General features: G+C 42.7%; 1 protein-coding gene across 1 annotated transcript in view; it reads right to left on the reverse strand.

Annotated features, from left to right (window-relative positions):
- The window catches only part of LRP1B (LDL receptor related protein 1B), a 796,682-nt gene that overhangs the window by 118,829 nt on the left and 657,298 nt on the right, over positions 1–20,555 (reverse strand). Inside the window, exons 54-59 of the mRNA XM_066621533.1 lie at positions 19,444–19,584; positions 15,755–15,942; positions 11,694–11,877; positions 10,369–10,454; positions 6,389–6,511; positions 2,138–2,319 (exon numbers count right to left, since the gene is read on the reverse strand). Of these exons, the coding sequence (XP_066477630.1) occupies positions 2,138–2,319; positions 6,389–6,511; positions 10,369–10,454; positions 11,694–11,877; positions 15,755–15,942; positions 19,444–19,584 (904 nt within the window). The remainder of the gene's footprint in view (positions 1–2,137; positions 2,320–6,388; positions 6,512–10,368; positions 10,455–11,693; positions 11,878–15,754; positions 15,943–19,443; positions 19,585–20,555) is intronic.

The following is a 20,555-nucleotide window of genomic DNA, read 5'->3' on the forward strand; positions in this document are numbered from 1 at the left end:
CGTCACCTCAAATGTATATAACAGGACTCTCCAAACTATGGCCTTTGGGTCAGGTCTGGCATCCATGCTAACCCTCCCCGCATGAATGGAGTTAACATAAGAAGGGCCCTGCTGGATCAAGCCAAAGGGCCATCTAGTCCAGCTTCCTGTATCTCACATTGGCCTACCAAATGGCTCAGGGAGCATACAAGACAACAGACACAACCTGCGTCCCAGTGCCCTCCCCTGCATCTGGCAATCAGAGGCAGCCTGCATCTAAAACCAAGAGCTTGCACATACTTACTATGACTTGTAAAACATACTATGACTTGTAACCTGAGTTTCACAGGAAGCCTGTCATCTTTACAACTTATCTCCCCCAACCTCACCCCGGCCAGCCACTCCCGCATTCTGTCGCCCCAGTAGGCTTTGTGCCCAGACTTCTGGCAGACACGGTTGGTCAGTGTGAGGACTGGGGGAGATCAGGCATGAAGATGATAGGTTCCTCTGCAGAATGGTAAGCTCCAGTCATGCTAGGGAGGCTGTTTTTGGCACCAGCAGGATATAAGAATGGAATAGACATACAATTGCAACCTCATCATGTTAAGTTTGGCCCTATATATTTGAGGATATTTGTTACTTTTCTGCACAGGTACACTAAGGCCACACTCCTATGCTTGTGATCCACCAGCATAAAGCTGAAGCTGCTGGCACCACTGCTGCTCTGTCATTCTGCAGCCTGCTACCAAGAGTGTGGGAGCCAGTATGCACTGTGCTGGCCTCATCTGGAGCAGGTGAGTCACTGGTGGGGGTGATGTGGGGGGGGGACACTGGGCAAGGATCGGTCTGGGCTGGGGCAAATTGGGGCTGGAAGGAGAAGGATCTCAGTGGCAGCAATACATTTGATACTATTCCCCTCTTCCCAGCCTGGACCTATGCTCTGAATCTCCTTAGACTTATGCCAGCTTAAGACTTGTGTAGGTCTGCAGAGACCCATTGGGGTCCAAGCAGCCTATGGGGAGAAAAGTAAATATGTTCTGTTCTTACCTGTCATGGGCTGTCTGGTCCCCTGCTGGCCCACAGAATGCAGCACATGCTCCATCAGAGGTGCTGCACCTTCTGGGCTAGCAGGGGAATGGGTTGGGCTGAAAATGGGGGGGGGGGGAATCTACTTCGGGTTATATACAGGGTGACCCAAAAGTAGGTGGACAGTAGGTGGAATAAACGTTATCATTTACTGTCCACCTACTTTTGGGTCACCCTGTATATACAGAAAAGGATTAGTGAATCCATGCTGTTCAAGGAAGTGACTGGCAGGAAATGTAATATTCAAGGTAAAATGACACTGTCTAGTCTCTGGGACAAAACCCTTACCAAGCACAGAAGTTGCAATACTGAAAAACCATCTTAACACATGCTTTATGGATTTATATCTCATTAGTTTGAAGCAAGAAACCAATCAGGACTGTGTTGGTCCAAGCCAATGGTTTGCTGGAGTTGATGTTGCAAAAGCACTGTGAAGTGCTTTCCAATGACTCCGGAGTAAGGTGTGCTGGTGGAAAGACCTGTACCAACCCACTGGCACCAGCTATGGAGCTGTGGCTGCTGAAGCAGGTAAGTGCTAGTCTGTGTGGTGCAGGAGCAGGTTGATGGAAAGTAGGGAGGGGTGTTTCTGGATGGGGAAAGGGCAGAGAGGGGTGGAGAAGGCCCAGGAGGGAATCAGCAGGGGATGCCTCTGCCATATCCTATTCCCCCTCCTGAGTCTTTTCCCCAGACATGGGCTTCTTGAACTTGCATCAGCGATTTCACTGGTGCAGATCTGAGTAGCTCTATTGAGCAGGCTGGGGCTCAACATAGGGTAAGGAAGCAAATGTTCCCTTATCCTGAGGAGACCTGAGCCTGCTCAGTCCCAGTGCTGGATACAGCGTGAGCTGTGCGGCCCCGCTGTGCCAGCGTTGGGATTGGAGTGTGTATTTATTATTATCATTAATATTGCTGATATTTTCTATATCTGCAATTTTGCAGATGCATAGACTAATCCAAAATATTGAACTGCATTAAGCATAACTGCTGAGGAGGAGGAACATCGTTTACAACCAGCATACCCTTAAATTGATACGATTAATTAACTCCATTAATTTATACTATAACTTCATACCCAACTTGAGGATCTAAAGAGAGATCTCTAGGAAACTTCACCCTTTTGCTCACAAGAACGGTGGGGTACAAGCCATTGAGTTTTGATACTTCAATAATCCTTTTTTCCGTGTCAGACCAATAGAGATTCTTTCCAACCCAGTCAACAGCTAGTGCATTAGGAACAGCTGTGTTATGAACTACCTGGAGAAATTAAAATTGTATAAGTAATACAATCAACAAGACAAATTCACAAAAAAAGTCTTTCAAAATGTTCAGATAATGCTAAAGCTATTCTTGGGGGGGAAAAGTAGAAAATGATTATATTACATGGATTAATGCAGTTTTTTCAAAAATTTCTTTAAACTTTTGAGATGAGGCATACTATTTCTTAAAGAACAGAAAAAAAAAACAGGATCTAACCTGGAATTCTGTTAGATTGTATGAAGTTATTTTAATATAATAATTCAGGCTGCAATCCTAACCACACTTTCCTGAGAGTAAGCCCCATTGAACAAAATAGGACTTATTTCTGAGTAGACCTGGTTAGGATTGTGCCCTCAGTTAGTTAAACCTTTAACTTCCCCAAACAATGGCCAGGATGTGACGAGCTATTTTAGGCATGCCCCACTGAATTTTTACCTTGTTTTTTTAAATAGCAGACAAATATCTAAGAACCAGGTGGAAAGTACAATATAAAAATGAAGAATTATTAAAATGAATTGATAATAAACATATGTACTAACATAAACCAGATGGGCAACATGTAACCTATGTCATGTCCTACATTATACTTACATCGTGTCTATCAGCATCAGTATTTTTATTGATCTAAGTGTGACATTCACCTTTTGAATATATCTGTATTTCAGAGCCTTGTAATAGTATTTGTTGTAAGGTGCATTTTGTTAATGACAGTACACATTTTTATTGTTAGCTTATTTTAATAAGTTTTGGTTTATTTTTACATTGTACTTTCCACCACTTTCCAAATTTCCACCATATTTCCACTAAATTTCCACCAGTGCTTGTGACTGTTTTGTGTGTGTGGCTTCTTGCTTACTTTTCCCCCCACTGCTTCTGTAACTTGACTCGTTTCTTGAAAAGACTCAGACTCATCAAAATAACTCCAAAAACGGCTCTGGACAAGTCACAATGGCTGCCTGTTATGACTTGTGGGTGACTCGAGGCAAGGGAGGTGGAGACTCGCGACTTGACTCCAGACTTGGTACTGTGACTCTGGCACATCCCTGGGAATTACTACACTGACTTCAACCTGAGATTGCATTTAAATGACTCTAGGTTTTCCATACCAAGCCCTGAAAAGGGGGTCAAGATAGTTGAATTGCTCTGCCGATCCAAAGCTGGAAAGACTTTGCAATTCAAGCCTGAGAGGTCATCAGCTTTACTGCCCAAGCCAGACAGCCACTTGATATCCATTCTGGTTCCCCATCTACCTAAGAATTCACAATGGATCCCAAATCTTACTCTGTGTCTCGCATGATAGCTGCCAGTAGTGGCCAACCTGACACCACTTCTGAAGGGCAGTCTGGGGTAGGCGAAAAAACCTCCTAGCAACAGCCAATCAGATAGGAAGCAAAACATTCCTATGAGAATGATCAGCTAATTTCAGACTACCCCTCTAACATTAATTTCGGGATTAGCACACAGTTCCCAGGTTGTCAGTTTGCAACTTTTTTTGCTACAGATTATCAAGGCAAACGCAATTCAGAATATGAAACAGAGAACAACATTTAAATGAGGACAATTTCATAAGCATTTGTATTTTATACTATGTTTCTGACAAATCAAATCAAACAGCTGGGTTTGTTGTGTGGGATTATGAACTAGGTGTCTTTGTGATGCTTGGTTGTGTTGTATTTTGGGTGGGTTATTTTTTGGGGTTGTGTGGTGGAGGGTGGTTGATAGATGTATTTTGAGGAATCATTGGGATGGACAGAGGATGGTGTGCTGCCACTGGTCCTGTGGTGGACAGGGAAAAAATGGGGGTGGGTTTAGGGTAGGTCAGTGGTTCTCATACTGGTAGATTGCAACCCACCAGTTCCTGTAAAGCTTCCCCCTCCCTTTAAGGGGCAAGGGAAGGGAGAGGTAGTGAAAAAATTCGCAGGATTGCGCTGCTAAGGGGGGGCAAGGGAGGGTGCTTTTACTTACTGTGAGAAGAACCAAGGAGCAAGAGATGCAGGGAGCCCTGTGCAGCCCTCCACAGGGCTCCCTAAGTGTTAGAATGTTGAGTAACAGCATGCGCAAACCACTTCTGGTTTGCAGGAGGTGGTCTGTGCATGCTGTTTCTCAACATTCTAACACGGGGAGCCCTGTGGAGGGCTGCGCAGGGCTATCCGCACCTCCTGCTCCTTGCTTCTGCCCACAGTAAGTAAAAGCACCCCCTCACCCCCTTAGTGACACAAACCTGGGGATTGCATTGCTGCCCTCGCCCCTCCCCTGCAAAGATTTATTTAGGGAGTAATACTTCCTAAAAGTATGAGAACCTCTGGGGTAGACTGTTAACAGAGGAAGAGTAAAGAGACAACTGTGTGTTCCTCTGGCTCGTCTGCCAATGCTGATAGTCCTAGTTCAAGCCCTTTTTGAACTCAACTAATCCACAGAACTATCAGTTTCCTAAATAGCTTTCTTCGGCAAGGTGTTTGAGCAAGTGGTGATGACTCAATTCCACATTTTCTTGATGGTACTGATTATCTTGATCCTTATCAGTCTAGGTTTGACCTGAGTTTAGAATGGAAACTATTTTGGACTCTCTAGTGAAAGTCCTACATTAGGAACTAGATGGGGCAGTACATCCCTGTTGGTTCTGTTAAAACTCTCAGCAGCTTTTGATACCATCAACCATGGTATCCTTCTGGGGCCCCTTCCTGAGATGCATTGGGGGTATCATTTGAGAGTAACTCCACCTCTATCTGGAAAGTAAGTCCCAGATGGTGGTACTAAAAGAATGCTGTTGGACCCATTGGCCTTTGGCCTAAGGAGTCCCACAAGGTTACATCTGGTTTTCTATGCTTTGTCATATATTAAGTCTCATTTTTATTAGACATTAGTGAAGCAGTGGGTCCTATAAATCAGTGATTGAGCTTAGAAATGGACAAACAAGCTGAGGCTTAATCCAGAAAAGGCAGAGGTGTTGTTTGTCAGTAGGAGAGCTGAACTGAATTTGGGTGTACATCCTGTTTTTGATGGGGTAGTCAAACTTTCAAGTATCATGTTTGCAGTTTTGGGGTCTTCCTCAGTTCAGCTATGGCCAAGGATGGTCCAGTGGTGACCATGGTTAGTAGTAGTACTTTTCCACAGCCTTAGCTGTGCTGATGTGTACATCAACTGTGCCCCTTTCTAGCAAAAGCAAATCTGACCAGTGCAACACATACCCAAATCACATGGACTCTTGCAATGAGCTATTTGTGGTGGAAATGTGTTCAGTAAGTCCAACTGATCCAGAATGCAGCAGCACAGGTCAGATTCTGGTTAGGAGCTGTGCCTGGGAAAATGGCTCCAATTCTGCTGTATCTATACTGTTTTCAAATGAAGGTGTTGTTTTTGACCTTTAAAGCCCTAAATAGCTTGGGACCAGGTTACTTGAGGGGACTGTTTCTTTCCATATGAATCTGCCCACCACCTGAATGCATCATCTGAGGCTCCTGGATGCCTGCGACACTCACTGGTCCATTATGGGGTTTTTTTTGGCACTTGGTAAAGATGGTTGGTTGGGGGGGGGGTTATATGTATCAGTTGACTGCCCTCTTTCTCTGGTTGCTTGACCGATTTTATCTGTATGATTGGTTTTAACCATCTTAAGGTTCAGTTATTGTATTTTGCATCTTATTTTTGTGGCTGTTTTTTGTTGTTGATTTTGTAAGCCACCTTGAGGATTTTTTTTGGGTGCTGAAAAGTAGGGGAAAACATTTAATAAATATTTTTAGAAAACTGTGCTAAAACCTAGAACAAATACATTACGATCCACAAGCAAGCATTAGTGGAAGGTGAGGTCAATTCTTCAAGCTTTGCACCAGTGCAAATTAGATTGCAAAATACCAAGCTTTTTATTTGATATGAGAATTACTTAACTGACATTCAATTGGGCATGAATTAAGATTAATAACTGCTTTCATGTAATATATTTCTATCTACCTATAGAAAAATAGATTCTTATCTGATTCCATATGCGTAACTCAAACTATTTGACGTTAAACAATAAGAAGCAAACCAAATAATGTTATTTATAATTCCATGTTTACTTCCCAATCACCTTGACATCACTTCCATTCAAATTCATTCTATTTATTCTACTGCCATTTGGTCTACTGGAATCAATCCAATATATGAGCTCCTCTCTGTAATCAAAGTCTACTGCAATCACATTGTTGAGACCCTAAAAAGGAAAAGAATTAAGGTCAGATTTTTTATAAAAAAATTTAATAAAATAGACAGACAGTTCCAACAAGACATTGTAATTAAAAAGGCACATGAGATTTAATGCAACGTTCAGATCTGTTTTTTCTGCGTAAATACAATATGCAGTAATGAGCATCCCAATCCAATGTTAATTTCTGTGTGGTGATGCAACAGCACCAGCATGGGCTATGCAGAACCCCATAGGAGAATTTTGGTTGCTGGACTGCAGAAACCAACAAGTGGATCCATGATCCTGGCAAAAAGCTAGCTGCCCAATACAATATACAGGATCGTAGCGCTAATGGGGAGTTGCAGCCAATGATCCAGTAGGTCAAAGAAGCCACCAGTGAAAACATTTGGGAACAACTGCAGTACTGCCTTAACTTCCACACCACAGAAACTGCAAAAATGTCCCAGTCTCACATATTGAGATACTTTACAACTTTGCCTCCATGCACTCATGCTTTCCCTTGGTCTCTCAGTCCCAATCTACTTCCTCTGCAGGTTGTGAACAATACGGAAGGTGGGTTAAGTAGTACATTAGTCTTTAATAAGATGCATGCTTTTAAATTCTAAACAAGATGATAACCAACCTTCAAAGCCTATCTCAAACTGAACAGCGCAATTGTGTGCATCTTTGACCACATAGTAAAACCAGTAATGTAACTATTAATGCATTATCAGAATATCAGATTTGCCCTGTACTACTTGTAAATTCTGAAAATAAAAGAAATTAATTTTAAACATAGCCAAGCTGTTACAAAGGCTAATCCTGACAATGTTCACTTATAAAAACATGATTTGTTTACCTTTTTGTTGTTGACTGGGGTGTCACTTCATGATCATACAATTACCCTAATGCCTGTCTGTCTTCAGTCTTGTTTCTACCATCAATTCATGTTGTTTCCTATCCCCTTCCCAATACATAATTATCACTACTGTTTGCAACCTTCAGTCTCGAAAGACTATGGTATCGTGCTCTGAATGGTGGTTCTCGCACAGCAGCGTCTAGTGTGGCTGAAAAGGCCGATTCGGGAGTGACAATCCCTTCCACACTGGGGGCAAGTATAGTGTGTCCCTGGTCTGTCTCCCTGGCTAGGGGCCTTCCTTCTTTGCCTCTTTTCCTCAGTCTGTTGGCAAAGTGTCTCTTCAAACTGGGAAAGGCCATGCTGCACAGCCTGCCTCCAAGCAGAACGCTCAGAGGCCAAGGTTTCCCATCTGTTGAAGTTCATTCCTAAGGCTTTCAGATCCCTCTTGCAGATATCCTTGTAGCGCAGCTGTGGTCTACCCGTAGGGCACTTTCCCTGCACAAGTTCTCCATAGAGGAGATCCTTTGGGATCCGACCATCGCCCATTCTCATGACATGACCAAGCCAACGCAGGCGTCTCTGTTTCAGCACTATATACACGCTGGGGATTCCAGCTCATTCCAGGACTGTGTTGTTTGGAACTTTTTCTTGCCAGGTGATACCGAGGATGCGTTGGAGGCAGCGCATGTGGAAAGCGTTCAGCTTGTCTTGTTGTGATCTAAGAGTCCAGGACTCACTGCAGTACAGAAGAGTACTCAAGATGCAAGCTCTGTAGACCTGGATCTTGGTATGTTCCGTCAGCTTCTTGTTGGACCAGACTCTCTTTGTGAGTCTGGAAAATGTGGTAGCTGCTTTACCAATGTGTTTGTTTAGCTCGGGATCCAGAGAAAGAGTGTCAGAGATTGTTGAGCCAAGGTACACAAAGTCATGGACAAGCTTCAGCTCATGCGAAGAGATTGCAATGCAGGGTGGTGAGTCCACATCCTGAACCATGGCCTGTGTTTTCTACTACTGTGTTATCACTACTAACAAGTGCGTTTTCTGTAATTCAAATGAAAGGATACAGACAAAGCATGGGGGTTATGTTCTAATAGGTATCTACTGTCCCCACAATGTTCTGTGTTTCTATATTACTCCAACCTGCATAAGGGCCTGATTCAGAGCCATGCGCGCTGGCTCACTGCTCACTGTAAGGCACGTTTGTGAGTCCTTACCACAGGCCCAACACCAGAGCTAGCCCAACACAAGCCTGTGCTGGGCCAGCTCTGGCGCTTAGCCTTCATTCCACTGCCAGGCGGTCACCCAGACCACCTGGTGGCAGAGAGGAGAGTGGATGTGTGAGGAGAGGTGAGGAAGAGATGTTCCAGAGCAGGGGGAGGTGGGGGAAGGCAGGTGGAGAGCAGGGAGGAGGCATGTTGGGGGAGGAAGCAAGGAGGGAGGGAATGTGACTGGTGAAGCTGCACCCCATGAGATCCTGAGCCCTGTGTGGGACTCTGCAGTCCGACACGGGATTCTCCGATTCTGTGGCAGCTTACCTTACCTGGGGGAAGGGGACAAAAGTCCCTTTCACCTAAGGAGCTGCTGCCGGCTGCCTGGTTGTGCGCAGGATGCTGCAGCAGCCATTTTGGCACCGCAGCAGCCCTGCAAGCTGGGCAGCTCAGGATTGGGCTGTAAGTGGTGGTACCTTTCAAACTATCAAAATGTATCAAGAAATGTTTCTGATTCATTGTCTAAACAGATATCGCTGATTTGAATTTTAAAAGATCATGACTTGTATTGGTTATAACTTGTAATGACTCTTGCAGGCCTCAGCACAGCAGCCCTGACAGCCCTCCCTTCCAGACCAGACAATTAATGTCTTTGCCTACATGCATGGGTTGAAGCAGCACATTGGTTATAGCTGCTCAGACAAAAAGTGCAGTATAGGGATGGATATGTCTTGGACAGACGTGTTGCAATTAGAATAGCTGGACAAGCTGCTGGGAAGGAGAACTATTATTGGGAAGGGAGAAAAACTCAGGCCACAAATAGCTGGCACCACTTACATAATCCTCACCATCTGCCCCAAGGCTGACTGGCTCACTGCTCAGCCTATTGGTGTGGGTTGGCCTGAGTACGCCCTTAAGCAGGTACCAACTATTAGGCTATACAATAAGTTTACCACTGTATACTCTTTCTAACCACCAGTAAGGAAAAGAACACAACATGTTGTGACCAGGACAATTAAACTACTTATATAGTGTATGCAAAAACAAAGTCACAAAAGTATAACTGCCTTAAAGAATTGGAAGATGCCTCAGCCTGATTGATTTTATTGATAGTAGCTGTGTATTTTCATAAAGCTAGAATATATAAAGATTCCCCTAGAATAGGGGTGTCCAAAATTTTTGGCAGGAGGGCTGCATTATCTCTCTGACACTGTGTTGGAGGCCAGGAAAAAAAGAACTTACATTTAAAATTTGAATAAATTTATATAAAATTTACATAAATGAATATATTAGAGATGGAACTTATATGAACAAATGAAGGTCTTGCGATAGCTCAAGGTCTATAAAAGGACTTGCGCAAAGCAAGGCCGGCTTTTCCTTCGCTGTTGCTGCTGTTTCACAGACATGAAACGGCAAGCAGTTGAGGGAGCCCTTGGCCCGCAGCTTGTGCAAGAGGTCAAACAGTTGTCTCATGTGCTGACAGCAATTGCATCGGGCCAGAGTGGGCTCCAGCAAGTGTCCGGCAGGCAGAGGTTCACTGAAGACTGGGAGCACCTTGCAGGCCGGATTGGGAATTTCTGAGGGCCACAAGTGGCCCCTGGGCTAGGGTTTGGGCACCCCTGCCCTGGAATATAAGATTATCCCAGAATCTTTATGAATATATATAAAGATTATAAAGAATATATACAAAGAATATAAAGATTCTAGTTTTATGAAAATACACAGGTACTATCAATAAAGTTAATCAGCCTGGTGTGTTTATGAATACAGTATAAAAGATTATTAAGATTTAATTTATGCAATAATTTGAATTATACCTGTTTCAATGAAGTATAGTTGAATCCATCAGTACTAATTTTTCTTATTTCATGGTGATCAGCAAGAATTAAGAAAGGTTCCTCATCTAAAAACAGGAGAGAAAAAAACAGAATATTATGCTCAGCTTTTAAGTTAATTTATGGAACTTCAGGAAAAGACTGTTCAGACAAACTAGTAGTGAAAAATAAAACGCTACATGCTGTGAACAGTGTTATGGATGAAAGAAACATTAAAAGCATAATATTTCAAGTAAGATCAATGATGCATCATAAACTGAACAAGAGATTCAATTAGCATCTTTTTCAGAGTACTTTAATTTAGTCTTTGTAATACAGGAAATATATTAGCACTCTCAATAATTTCAATTCCAAGATGAATTTAAACACAGCTACTTAGCCCAGGCTTTTAAGGAACAAATTGGTGATACGTAGCAGCTGACATTAAGAAAGAGGGGGATTTCAAACTGTCAAAAAGTTCGAAGTTAATACACTCTACAATTGTCAGCAAGTTAATTAGTTCTGAAAATTTGTATATCTTAATGTTAATAAATCTTTAAATTTCTACTACTTATGGAATATATTTTGTTAAACAATATATTGAAAACAGTACTTGTGTAATCTGGTTATAGAAATGCTGAGCAAAAATCAGACTCTTCAAATCCCAGAAACAGCCTTTCAGAAACTTTGAAGAAATACCAGATCCAGGCTGCTGAAATGGTACTTAGAAAGGGGCTGTTGCCATTCTCCAACTTGGCCTTCTCCCTCTAGTGCCTCTAGTGTGTCATGGAAAAGTATTCATGTATCATGTTAATTAGGCTCAACTGGCTAAGCAATCGGTCACAATCAGGCACCTAAATCTTATGAAAAACTTGCTTGTTTAAATTAAGACTACAATTCTATACACTTTTTCCTGTGAGTAAGCTGCATTGAACACCATGTGACTTACCTCTGAGTAGACCAGCTTAGGATTGTGCTGTTAATATTCTTTTGACCCAATCCTATCCCCCACCAGTTCACACTATGCAGCCATACTGCCAAAGCACATATTGCATGCTATGATGGGGGTGGGTTGGTGGGTTGACCAGATAGCCATCAATGGGTCTCCTCAGATCTACACCAGCTATTAAGTTAGAGTAATTCTAAGGAGGCTCAGGGGGCGTGTCAGGACAGGAAAATGGGATAGGATCTTGGAGTGTACTAGTGTTGCAAAGAGTTACCCCCTCTCATCCCCTACCCATGGCAATCCCATTGCTTTCAATGAAACTTTGTTATGACTAAGTTCAGTTGGATCAGGTCCTAAATATTTTATGGATAAATAGTGGTACCTGAAAGAGATTTGCAGCCATTTTGGTTATTAGGTTGCACTTCATATCCATCTCCACACAAACATTTGTAGGTGCCATATGTATTAATGCATTGCTGACTGCATGGAAACCCAGATGAACATTCATCAATGTCTACACATGTTTTGCCATCATCCTTCATATGGAACCCAGGCCAACATTTACACTATAAGGAAAAACAAAAGTAAATTATACATTATAGACACTAAGGTTAATGTTGCCCGTGTCACTACCCCAACATGGCATCAGCGTGTTCAAAATGCTTTTAAAAACTTAGAAATCTCGTATTTAAATCTCTAGAAATGCCACCCTTCAAAAAATCAACATTTCACAGCAACTTGCAGTAATCCGAACTTAGTATTCTTTTTCACATGCATTGGTAAAATTCTGTGACACTGTAACATATGCAGTCCTTTAGATCCTCGTAGAACTTCATAACAGATATCTGTTTGCAAATACAGTACGTTAATCAAGCACCTGAAGCTCAAGGTGAAACTACATTTTTCAAGTTCTCTACTTGCCTTCAGAACCAAGCTCCTGCTTCTCCACTGCAAAGCAGACCAGGAGGGTACAGTTCCAGCAGAGATATGGTGGGTGGGAAGGCAGCATTTAATTCTTCTCTCCCCTGAAGCTTTCTATCTTTAGCTCTTCCCATCTAGCTGCCCCTCCAATTGGGGTTCAATATTTCCACTGCATGTTTCCATCATATGCACATGATAAGCTTTTCGAATCCTTCCCCAGTCAAAGCAGGACAGAGAAAAGGAAGGACAGATCTCCTACCTGTAACTATAGTTTGTCAAGTGGTCATCTATGCAGATACATCTAATGGAGTTCGGTACATGTGCTGAATCAAACCTGGAAGCTTCCAGAGTTTTGCTGAGTGTTCTGTCTCTGCTCTTAAGTTATGAAATAACACAGGTAATGTTAAGTCCTGATTAATGTGCAACACTGAGGATCACCTTAGGCAAAAAGGCAATGTCTTGTCTCAACACCACTTTGTTGCAATGTTTCAACAATATCCCCTTCAGAAATACAGTGACCACAACATTGTCCAATCCAGGGAAGAAGCCCAGTGATGATATCTAAGAATCTATCTTTATGGAAAGATAGCTGCAGCACCAGCTAATTGACAGAAAATATCTCTGGGACCAAAGTCTTTCGCTAGTGTCAGTGCATGAGCTACTGAAGTGCTGAAGTGCTGATGAAGCCACTGGGCCTCAGAAGGCTTTTCCACATATTGCTTCTGGAGGGTGGCTTATCTTCTTTTTAGGGGGATCCCTGGCAACAGTCACATGCTCAGAATGGAACTTATGGTGTTTGCCATGCCCATTGTGGTAATCTCCTACAACCTGATGGCTCTCTCTGAAGGTGTGTGTACGATCTGAGGGCCTGATCCTGTTGGGCCCGCGCCGGCCCAGTGCCAGCACTGAGTGTCACAAACATGCTGTAAGGCACACCTGCGACACTTACCGCTGGGCTGGCATCAGCTCAGCGCCAGCCTGCGCTGAACCAGCACCAGGCAAAGGCCAGCTGAACACCACCAGAGCTCCAGGTGAGCACTGGGTGGCGGAAGGGTGAGTTGGGGCGGGGGGGTATTCCAGGGCATGGGGAGGAAAGTGGGACAGGCGAGGAGATGGTGGCACACTCTGCCACCATATCCTGATCCCCATCCCAGCCTGGGATATTCAGCATGGGTCTCTTTGATTCAGATCAGAGGAGACCCATTGGGGCTGCCTTGCCGCTACGAGACATGGCACAGCTTCCCAGCCCCACTGGTTGCAGCAGTTGCCATTTCAGTGCCACTGCAGCCCTGGGAAGTATAAGATTGGCTATGAATCTGCTGCTTCAAGTAGACTGCTGCCAGTGATGGAGAAGGCTTGTGGGTGTGCCAACTTTGCTAGCCAATTCTTAGAGCACCAGCTTGAAGCAAAGCTTTCCGTTCTTCCTAGTCTGTCTGGAAATTTTTTCCACAGATGTCCACAGTGTGGCTCTCTACCAAAGAGGGAAATTTTACCCCACAGTGGTAGCATACTTTAAAAGTGATGAGGCAGGTATAATTAACATATTAACTACTATTTCTTAAATATATTTTTCATAAAACGAACAACTGGTAATTAAAATTAGAGACAGAAGATTAAAAATGAGGTTAACATATCTTAAAATTTTTGGCATAAAAGACAAAGGGAAGCATTCTTCATGCTGCTGCTTCAGTAGTAGTTGAAAAAGAACCAAGGGTTTGGGGATTCTTCCTGTCCTCAAGCCACACAGTATGCACAGAGTTCCCCCCAGGGACAGAACACTCAACAAAGATATGGAAGCTTCCAAGGTCAACTCTGTGCATGCACAGTACTCCACTACATGTGACAGCACAGAGAAGAAACTAACAGCCCAGTTCTACCCCTTACCAGCCCATAGCATACAGAGCCGCTGATGGAGTGCACAGAACACGCTATGGCAGGGGTGCTCCAACTTTCAACTTTAGGGATGCTGGACCTTTAACAAGTGTATAGAAGAGGGAATTTCAGCAGGTGCAGCTTGTCATCTGTGGGATGACAAGTTGCACCTGCTGAAATTCTCTCTTCTATACACTTGTTAAAGGTCCAACATCCCTAAAGTTGAAAGTTTGAGCACCCCTGTGCTATGGAAAGAGCGAAAACCAGACAGCCTGGAAAAGAGGGGAAAAAAAAAATCTTTATTTACCTCTTAGTAGGCCATTGGGTCTCCTCAGGCCCATGCCAGCTATTGTAAGTCTGGTGTATGTCTGAGGAGCTGATTTAAGTCTGAGGAGAGTCAGGGGGCATATTAGGCTAGGAAAAGGGGCATAGGATCTCAGCATGCATAGCTGGACAGCTAGGGCTGGTATGGGAAACCACACTTGATATCCTAGTAATCTGATCCAACCAAGGACAAGTATTTTCCGGGTGTAATCACTTCCCTCCTTAGACACACAGGAGAATTCAAAAATTGCTTACTGATCTCTACTCATTTTAATATATATTACCTTGGGAAATGGGAAATTATTTGGATTGTTGCAAGAATATGCAATATAAAACATTCTATTTCAACAATTTATTCTATTTCAACAAACTGTACAGACTTGCCAACTGGTTGCCAGTCTGGACTCTTGTTGTGTTGGCATATCTGATGGTAAGGTAAGCCAGGTCAACAGGCCCATAGGATTGGGCCATAAGATGTTTCTATTCTATTTTGTGTTTAATTTTATTCCTGTTTAATTGTTCTTTTGCTGAGTCTGTTGTTGCTTTCTACTTTTGGTTTTTAGAGATTGTTATTTTAAATGTAATGTAATTGTTGTGTTTTTATGGTTTATTTTGTACACTGTCTTGATTGCATTTTTAATACCGAAAAATGAAATGAACAAAATAAATACAAGCAAATTACAAAATATAGTATTTGTCTTACTATTATTATGTAACAAAACATGAAATAGCAAAGATCAAATAGCAAACACGAGGCAAAAACAGGCCATAGGATGGATTTCCAACATGCATAAGTATTATCTACAATCACCCAATACCACACACGAATCTACAGGGAAGCGATAGAGATACAAAAACACTGCAACAATATGAACAGGAAGGAGGAGATTTTGAGCATCAGCAATGCCTGGCTACCAGCCCTTAGAAATGCTAGGATCCAGGAATTTGGAACAGGAAAAGAACTGGGCTGTGGAAAGAAATCACATAGTCCTTTAAGGAACACATGGTGAAAAAGATCAGTGGGTAGTTATTGTTAGTTGCTCTGGAGTGAGATGAACAACCTGTGGTTCTCAACTCTAGCCCTTTGAAAATGCCCACCATAGTTGTGGCTGAAACATTAGGAAATAAAAATCTTCATAGACCATGGCCAATAAGTCTGAACATTTCTTACTACAACACTAACAGCAAAGATAGTTGAACTCAAAAGTTGTGACCTGTATTACTATCTCTTTAAAAGGAACTTTCAATACTAGTATATGCAAAACAAGTTTTTATATTTTTTTTAAACTCTGTTTATAATATATTTTACACACCATGACTACCAACCTTGTACCCAACCGGCAGATCCTGACAATCTTGAGAACAGCCACTGACTTTTTTACTCAAACATTCATTAACATGGCAATTTCTCTCATCAGATCCATCACCACAATCCTGTTTAGAATCACAAACATCTTCTTGAGGAATACACTTGCCATTTTTGCACATAAAAAAGGAACTGTTGCATGACTGTTCTGAAAATAAGAACAAGAAAAAAGAAAAGAGACAAATGAAATGCAAGGAAAATGTCAAAAACTCTTGCTTGAAGGTTTGACTGCATCTTAACTTATGAAGAAGGCAAAAGTGTTAAATCGGTATGTATGTGCACTGTTAGATGCTTTGGAGGTCCCTTTCAAGGTTCAAAGTTTGGTATAAATCCTTGGATAAATTGTTGGAAGGGCAAACAAACAAACAAGAGCTGTTTCATAGCCCGTTTACACATTGCAACTGGGTTATAATGCAACCCAGTAACACTGACAGCTAGGGAATGTTTGACATGACAATTGGATTGTACCAGAATCAAACATGCAGTAACTACATTTAGGTAGTAATATACTACTGGTGTACTTTAAGTAATACCATTACTTTTTATGCTATATTGCCTCTGTATTGATCTTTAATATAGGTATTTCCAGTACGCATTTTTCATTTCTGTCCACAAGCTACGAATCCATGAACCTATTTAATTAACAAGGCTTCTATAGTTTCATTCCATTCCAAAGGCTCAAAATGTGTAACAAAGTGATAGTAACAATATTCTCTCCCTGGTTACAAAAGTCAAGTAATCTTCATGCAGAGGCTTGACAGGCACATCTTCGGAGATGTTCTAGAGAGGATTGTCCTGCTTAGTAACATGGTGTTGGAGTAGATGACCTTCAAGGTGAAGATGACCTTCAACGTACCTTTCACCTCTATGATTCTATTGATTTGACAGGATCTATATGATTTGACAGGAGCCAAATCTAGGCCATAGCTCAGTGGTACCAAGGAGGAGAGATACAAATTTCTGTCAGAAACCTTGGCAGGCCATTGCAGGTGAGTACCAACTATACTGATCTAGAGCAGGGGTGCCCAAACCCCGGCCAGGGGGCCACCTGTGGCCCTCGGGGGCTCCCAATCTGGCCCTCAGGGAGTCCCCAGTCTCCAATGAGTCTCTGGCCCTCCAGAGACTTGCTGGAGCCCGTGCTGGTCTGATGCAACTGCTCTCAGCATGAGGACAACTGTTTGACCCCCCACCTGAGCTGTGGGACGAGGGCTCCCTCCACTGCTTGCTGTTTCACGTCTGTGATGCAGCAGTGACAGCGAAGGAAAGGCTGGTCTTGCTTTGTAAAAGGCCTTTTATAGACCTTGAGCTGCAAGACCTTCATTCATTCATATAAGTTCCATCTCTAATAAATTCATTTATGTAAATTTATTCAAATGTTAAATGTAAATTAATTTTTTTCCCTGGTCCCCGACAGTGTCAGAGAGATGATGTGGCCCTCCTGCTAAAATGTTTGGACACCCCTGATCTAGATGGACAAATGGTCTGATTCAGTATAAGGTAGCTTCCTATGTTCCTTTGACAGGAAGATTATTTCAAAGCACTTTAATTTAAATAAATGTTTTTTAAAAAGCTTAAGTGTGAATCAGTGATATTAATCATCTTGTGCATTTTCAGCTGTGATAGAATTTAACATGCAAGACAGTTAGATTTGTAGCTGCATAAAGTCTCAAATTTATTCTACTTAGAAAGTAGACTGTAAAGGTACACGTTTTGGAGGGAAGCTACCATAGACACCCTTCTTCATCCTAGTGATTTTCCCCCGTCGGTGCGGGGTTTGCTGTTCTGCAAGCTGCATGCCATTTGGGCATCTTCTGGGGCAGTGTCAAGTGCCCGCATGTCTTCTTTCAACCGGTCGAGGCACCACTTCTTTGGTCTTCCTCAAGTCCAGCGTCCAGTTGGAAATAGCCAATATGCCGTCTTCGCCAGGCTCGCTTCATCGCTCCAGATAACATTATCATACTAGCGGAGTCTTGCCTCATGCATCTTTTCGGCAATCAGTGCAACCCCCATTGGTTGTTGTACGTTCTCGTTCATGACTCGGTCCCACCATGTGAGACCAAGGGATCAGTGGAACATATTCATTTCCATAACATGGAGGGCCTGTTTGTGTTTGGTAGATGCTGGTCAACACTAGAAGCCGGACAGGGCAACTGGGCGGATGACGGTTTTGTAGATCTTCCCCTTGAGTCATGTGGGCATTCACCGAATGCAGAGGATACTAGAAACTTGCCTCCACTTAAGCCATGCAGCCTGGGCTCACGCCCAGGCATCGGGAAGGGAGGCACTGTCACTGTGAAGAACTGAGTTGAGGTACCGGAATCTGGTGACCTTGTTCAGAGGCTGTCCGCTGATGGTGATCGAGCCTTCCATTTGGGGGGTCCGCCTCCATGTACTCAATCTTCTTGATGTTGAGTCGCATCCCATGTGCAGCCAGCTGGTCATCCCCTTCTTGCGTGAGGTCTTGGCAGGTTTTGGCTGTGAGGTGCATGTTGTCGGCACATAGGAGTGTCTATGGGTGCGGGTGCTGGATAATGCTGGTGACCGTGTCCATGGAAAGAATGAAAAGGAGCACTGACAGGCTGGATCCTTGATGTACTCCAACAGTGATCAGGAACGGATTGGAAAGTCCAGCCAGGCATCGGACATTGTCCGAAGCTACCATAGACATCCCCCTACATTGATCTCACAAATAAGTCGAGGGCAGGTTTTGAGCCCCCCCCCCCCCAAAAAAAAAAAATCACATAATTTTCTACGACCCTCGGATAAGTCGAAGAATACACTTAGGGGGTTGTCTGACTATTGTAGCCTAGGACTTTTATTTCAAATGGAAACGAGGATTACATCCTGGTGTTAAAGCAGACCTCTGCCAAGCATTCACAAAATGTAACAAGGCTTGCTTTATTACAATGGAAACCTTTAACCCTTTTCTCAGGAGGAAAATAAAAGGTTGACTTTGGCTGGAGCTTGCCAGGGAGGTTACCGTGGAGATTAACAGCCCTCTAATTAACTCTGCATTGCTTCTTTGGTGCCAGTGACTTACTTGAAAAGCCCTGACCCCGAGTGACCTCCCAGATAAGGCGAGGTGATGATCTAAGCTTGAGTTATTCACAAAAATTTCACACCCTATAGGCAAATAACTATGGTAAATATATTGTCAGAACTTAATTTATTGCACATATTGTGCCTACATTAGAAAATGATGGATGGTACAGCAGAGAGGTGTACAGGACCGCTTAGTTACATGAATTACTTTCTTTGGCTGGATCAACTTTTTCTGTGTGATAAAGTTCTTATACATCTTGCTGTCTGCAACAACCATGGTACTCAGCATGTGCACTACTAAACTGCACTGCTGATCAGCTGCAGGGGTAGAAGTTTCTCTCTCCATATACAGTATGTTGAGGATAGAAATGACATTCTACAGCAGGAACACAAAGGAGAAAGCGAGATATGGTGCTAGAGAAACAATGTGTCTAATAAAGAGAAATTAGGGAAATGATAGCTATAATCTCTTCCATATCATTCCTAAACCCTCCGTATGCTGTCTGTTCTATCCATCAAACACTTTTATGGACATTATTCTTCAAACAAAATTAGAAATTATTTTTGAAGTAAAAGCAAAACTGCATATATATTAAAAAAGCGGAACCTGCAGATCTGCATTTTATATTAATTGGATCTTCATCTGAATGATCTGGGCAATCAAAATCTCCATCACATTGCCACTGAGAATTCAAGAGACACCTTCCATCAGCACAGCTGAATTCTCCGGGATTACAGTGACGATAGCCTGGAAACAAAGTGATCAAAAATATATTCTGTGCATCTGAGAAATTCAGCGTGTTTAAAAGGTAAGAAAAATAGCTACAATCTTTTTGCAAGTGATTCACATCTAACACATATTTGTGCTAAGCCAGTAGTTCCCAAACATCTCCTCAGAAGTTGGAAATCCTGTAAGTATTTGCAGGGGAGGGGGAAAGGCAGCAACATGATTGCCAGAATCACACCGCTGCTGGGGACAAAATGGGTTTCTTTAAACTTACCAGTGGAAGCACCAGCCTCCTGGGGGGTGTGGGGAGCCCACAGATGCCTCTCCAGGGCTCCCCAAGTTCAGAATGTCTGAAAATAGTGATCACAATCCACTTCCAGTTTGCAATCACAAAACCAGAAGTGGGTTGTTATCACTATTGTTGTGCCTCCTCGGTTAAGAGAAACAGTTAGAACACTTTTCTTCAAAGTACTTTGTTCCGTGACTGGGGCTGACTATCCTAAGTGGAACAGAGTCAGCCAGAGAATAGTAGACAATATAAGGGGTTATTAAAGGCAATCCTACCTACAACAGCAATGATACATGTAGCACAGCAGTAAGATCCAGAACTCTATAGACCCAAGTATGACTGAGATTTTCAGGCTATTAAGGGATGCGGGTGCCTCTGCACAGCACCTTATTGTGGATTGGGTCCACATGGCTTAAAATACTGCACAGCAAAATCTTAAGATTTTTGCGTTTAGTATTTGAAGAGATTCTGTTTAACAATCGGTTGTACAGATTTCTAAGCTTTCAATTCCCATTATATACATATTCTATCCAGTTGTGCAGAAATTGCCCAGGTTTCTCCCTTGCTTTTAAATTTCACTGGCAAATGTGAACACATTTTCTATAGTAATACATAGCCAAGTATTTACACATGGTTAAGCTACGGTTCATTAAAGTTGCCTGTACATCTAATGAAACTGGACATGAAGTTCTAAAGGGCATCA

This window comes from Tiliqua scincoides, chromosome 1, assembly GCF_035046505.1.
Source record: "Tiliqua scincoides isolate rTilSci1 chromosome 1, rTilSci1.hap2, whole genome shotgun sequence".
NCBI classification, from domain to species: Eukaryota; Metazoa; Chordata; class Lepidosauria; order Squamata; family Scincidae; genus Tiliqua; species Tiliqua scincoides.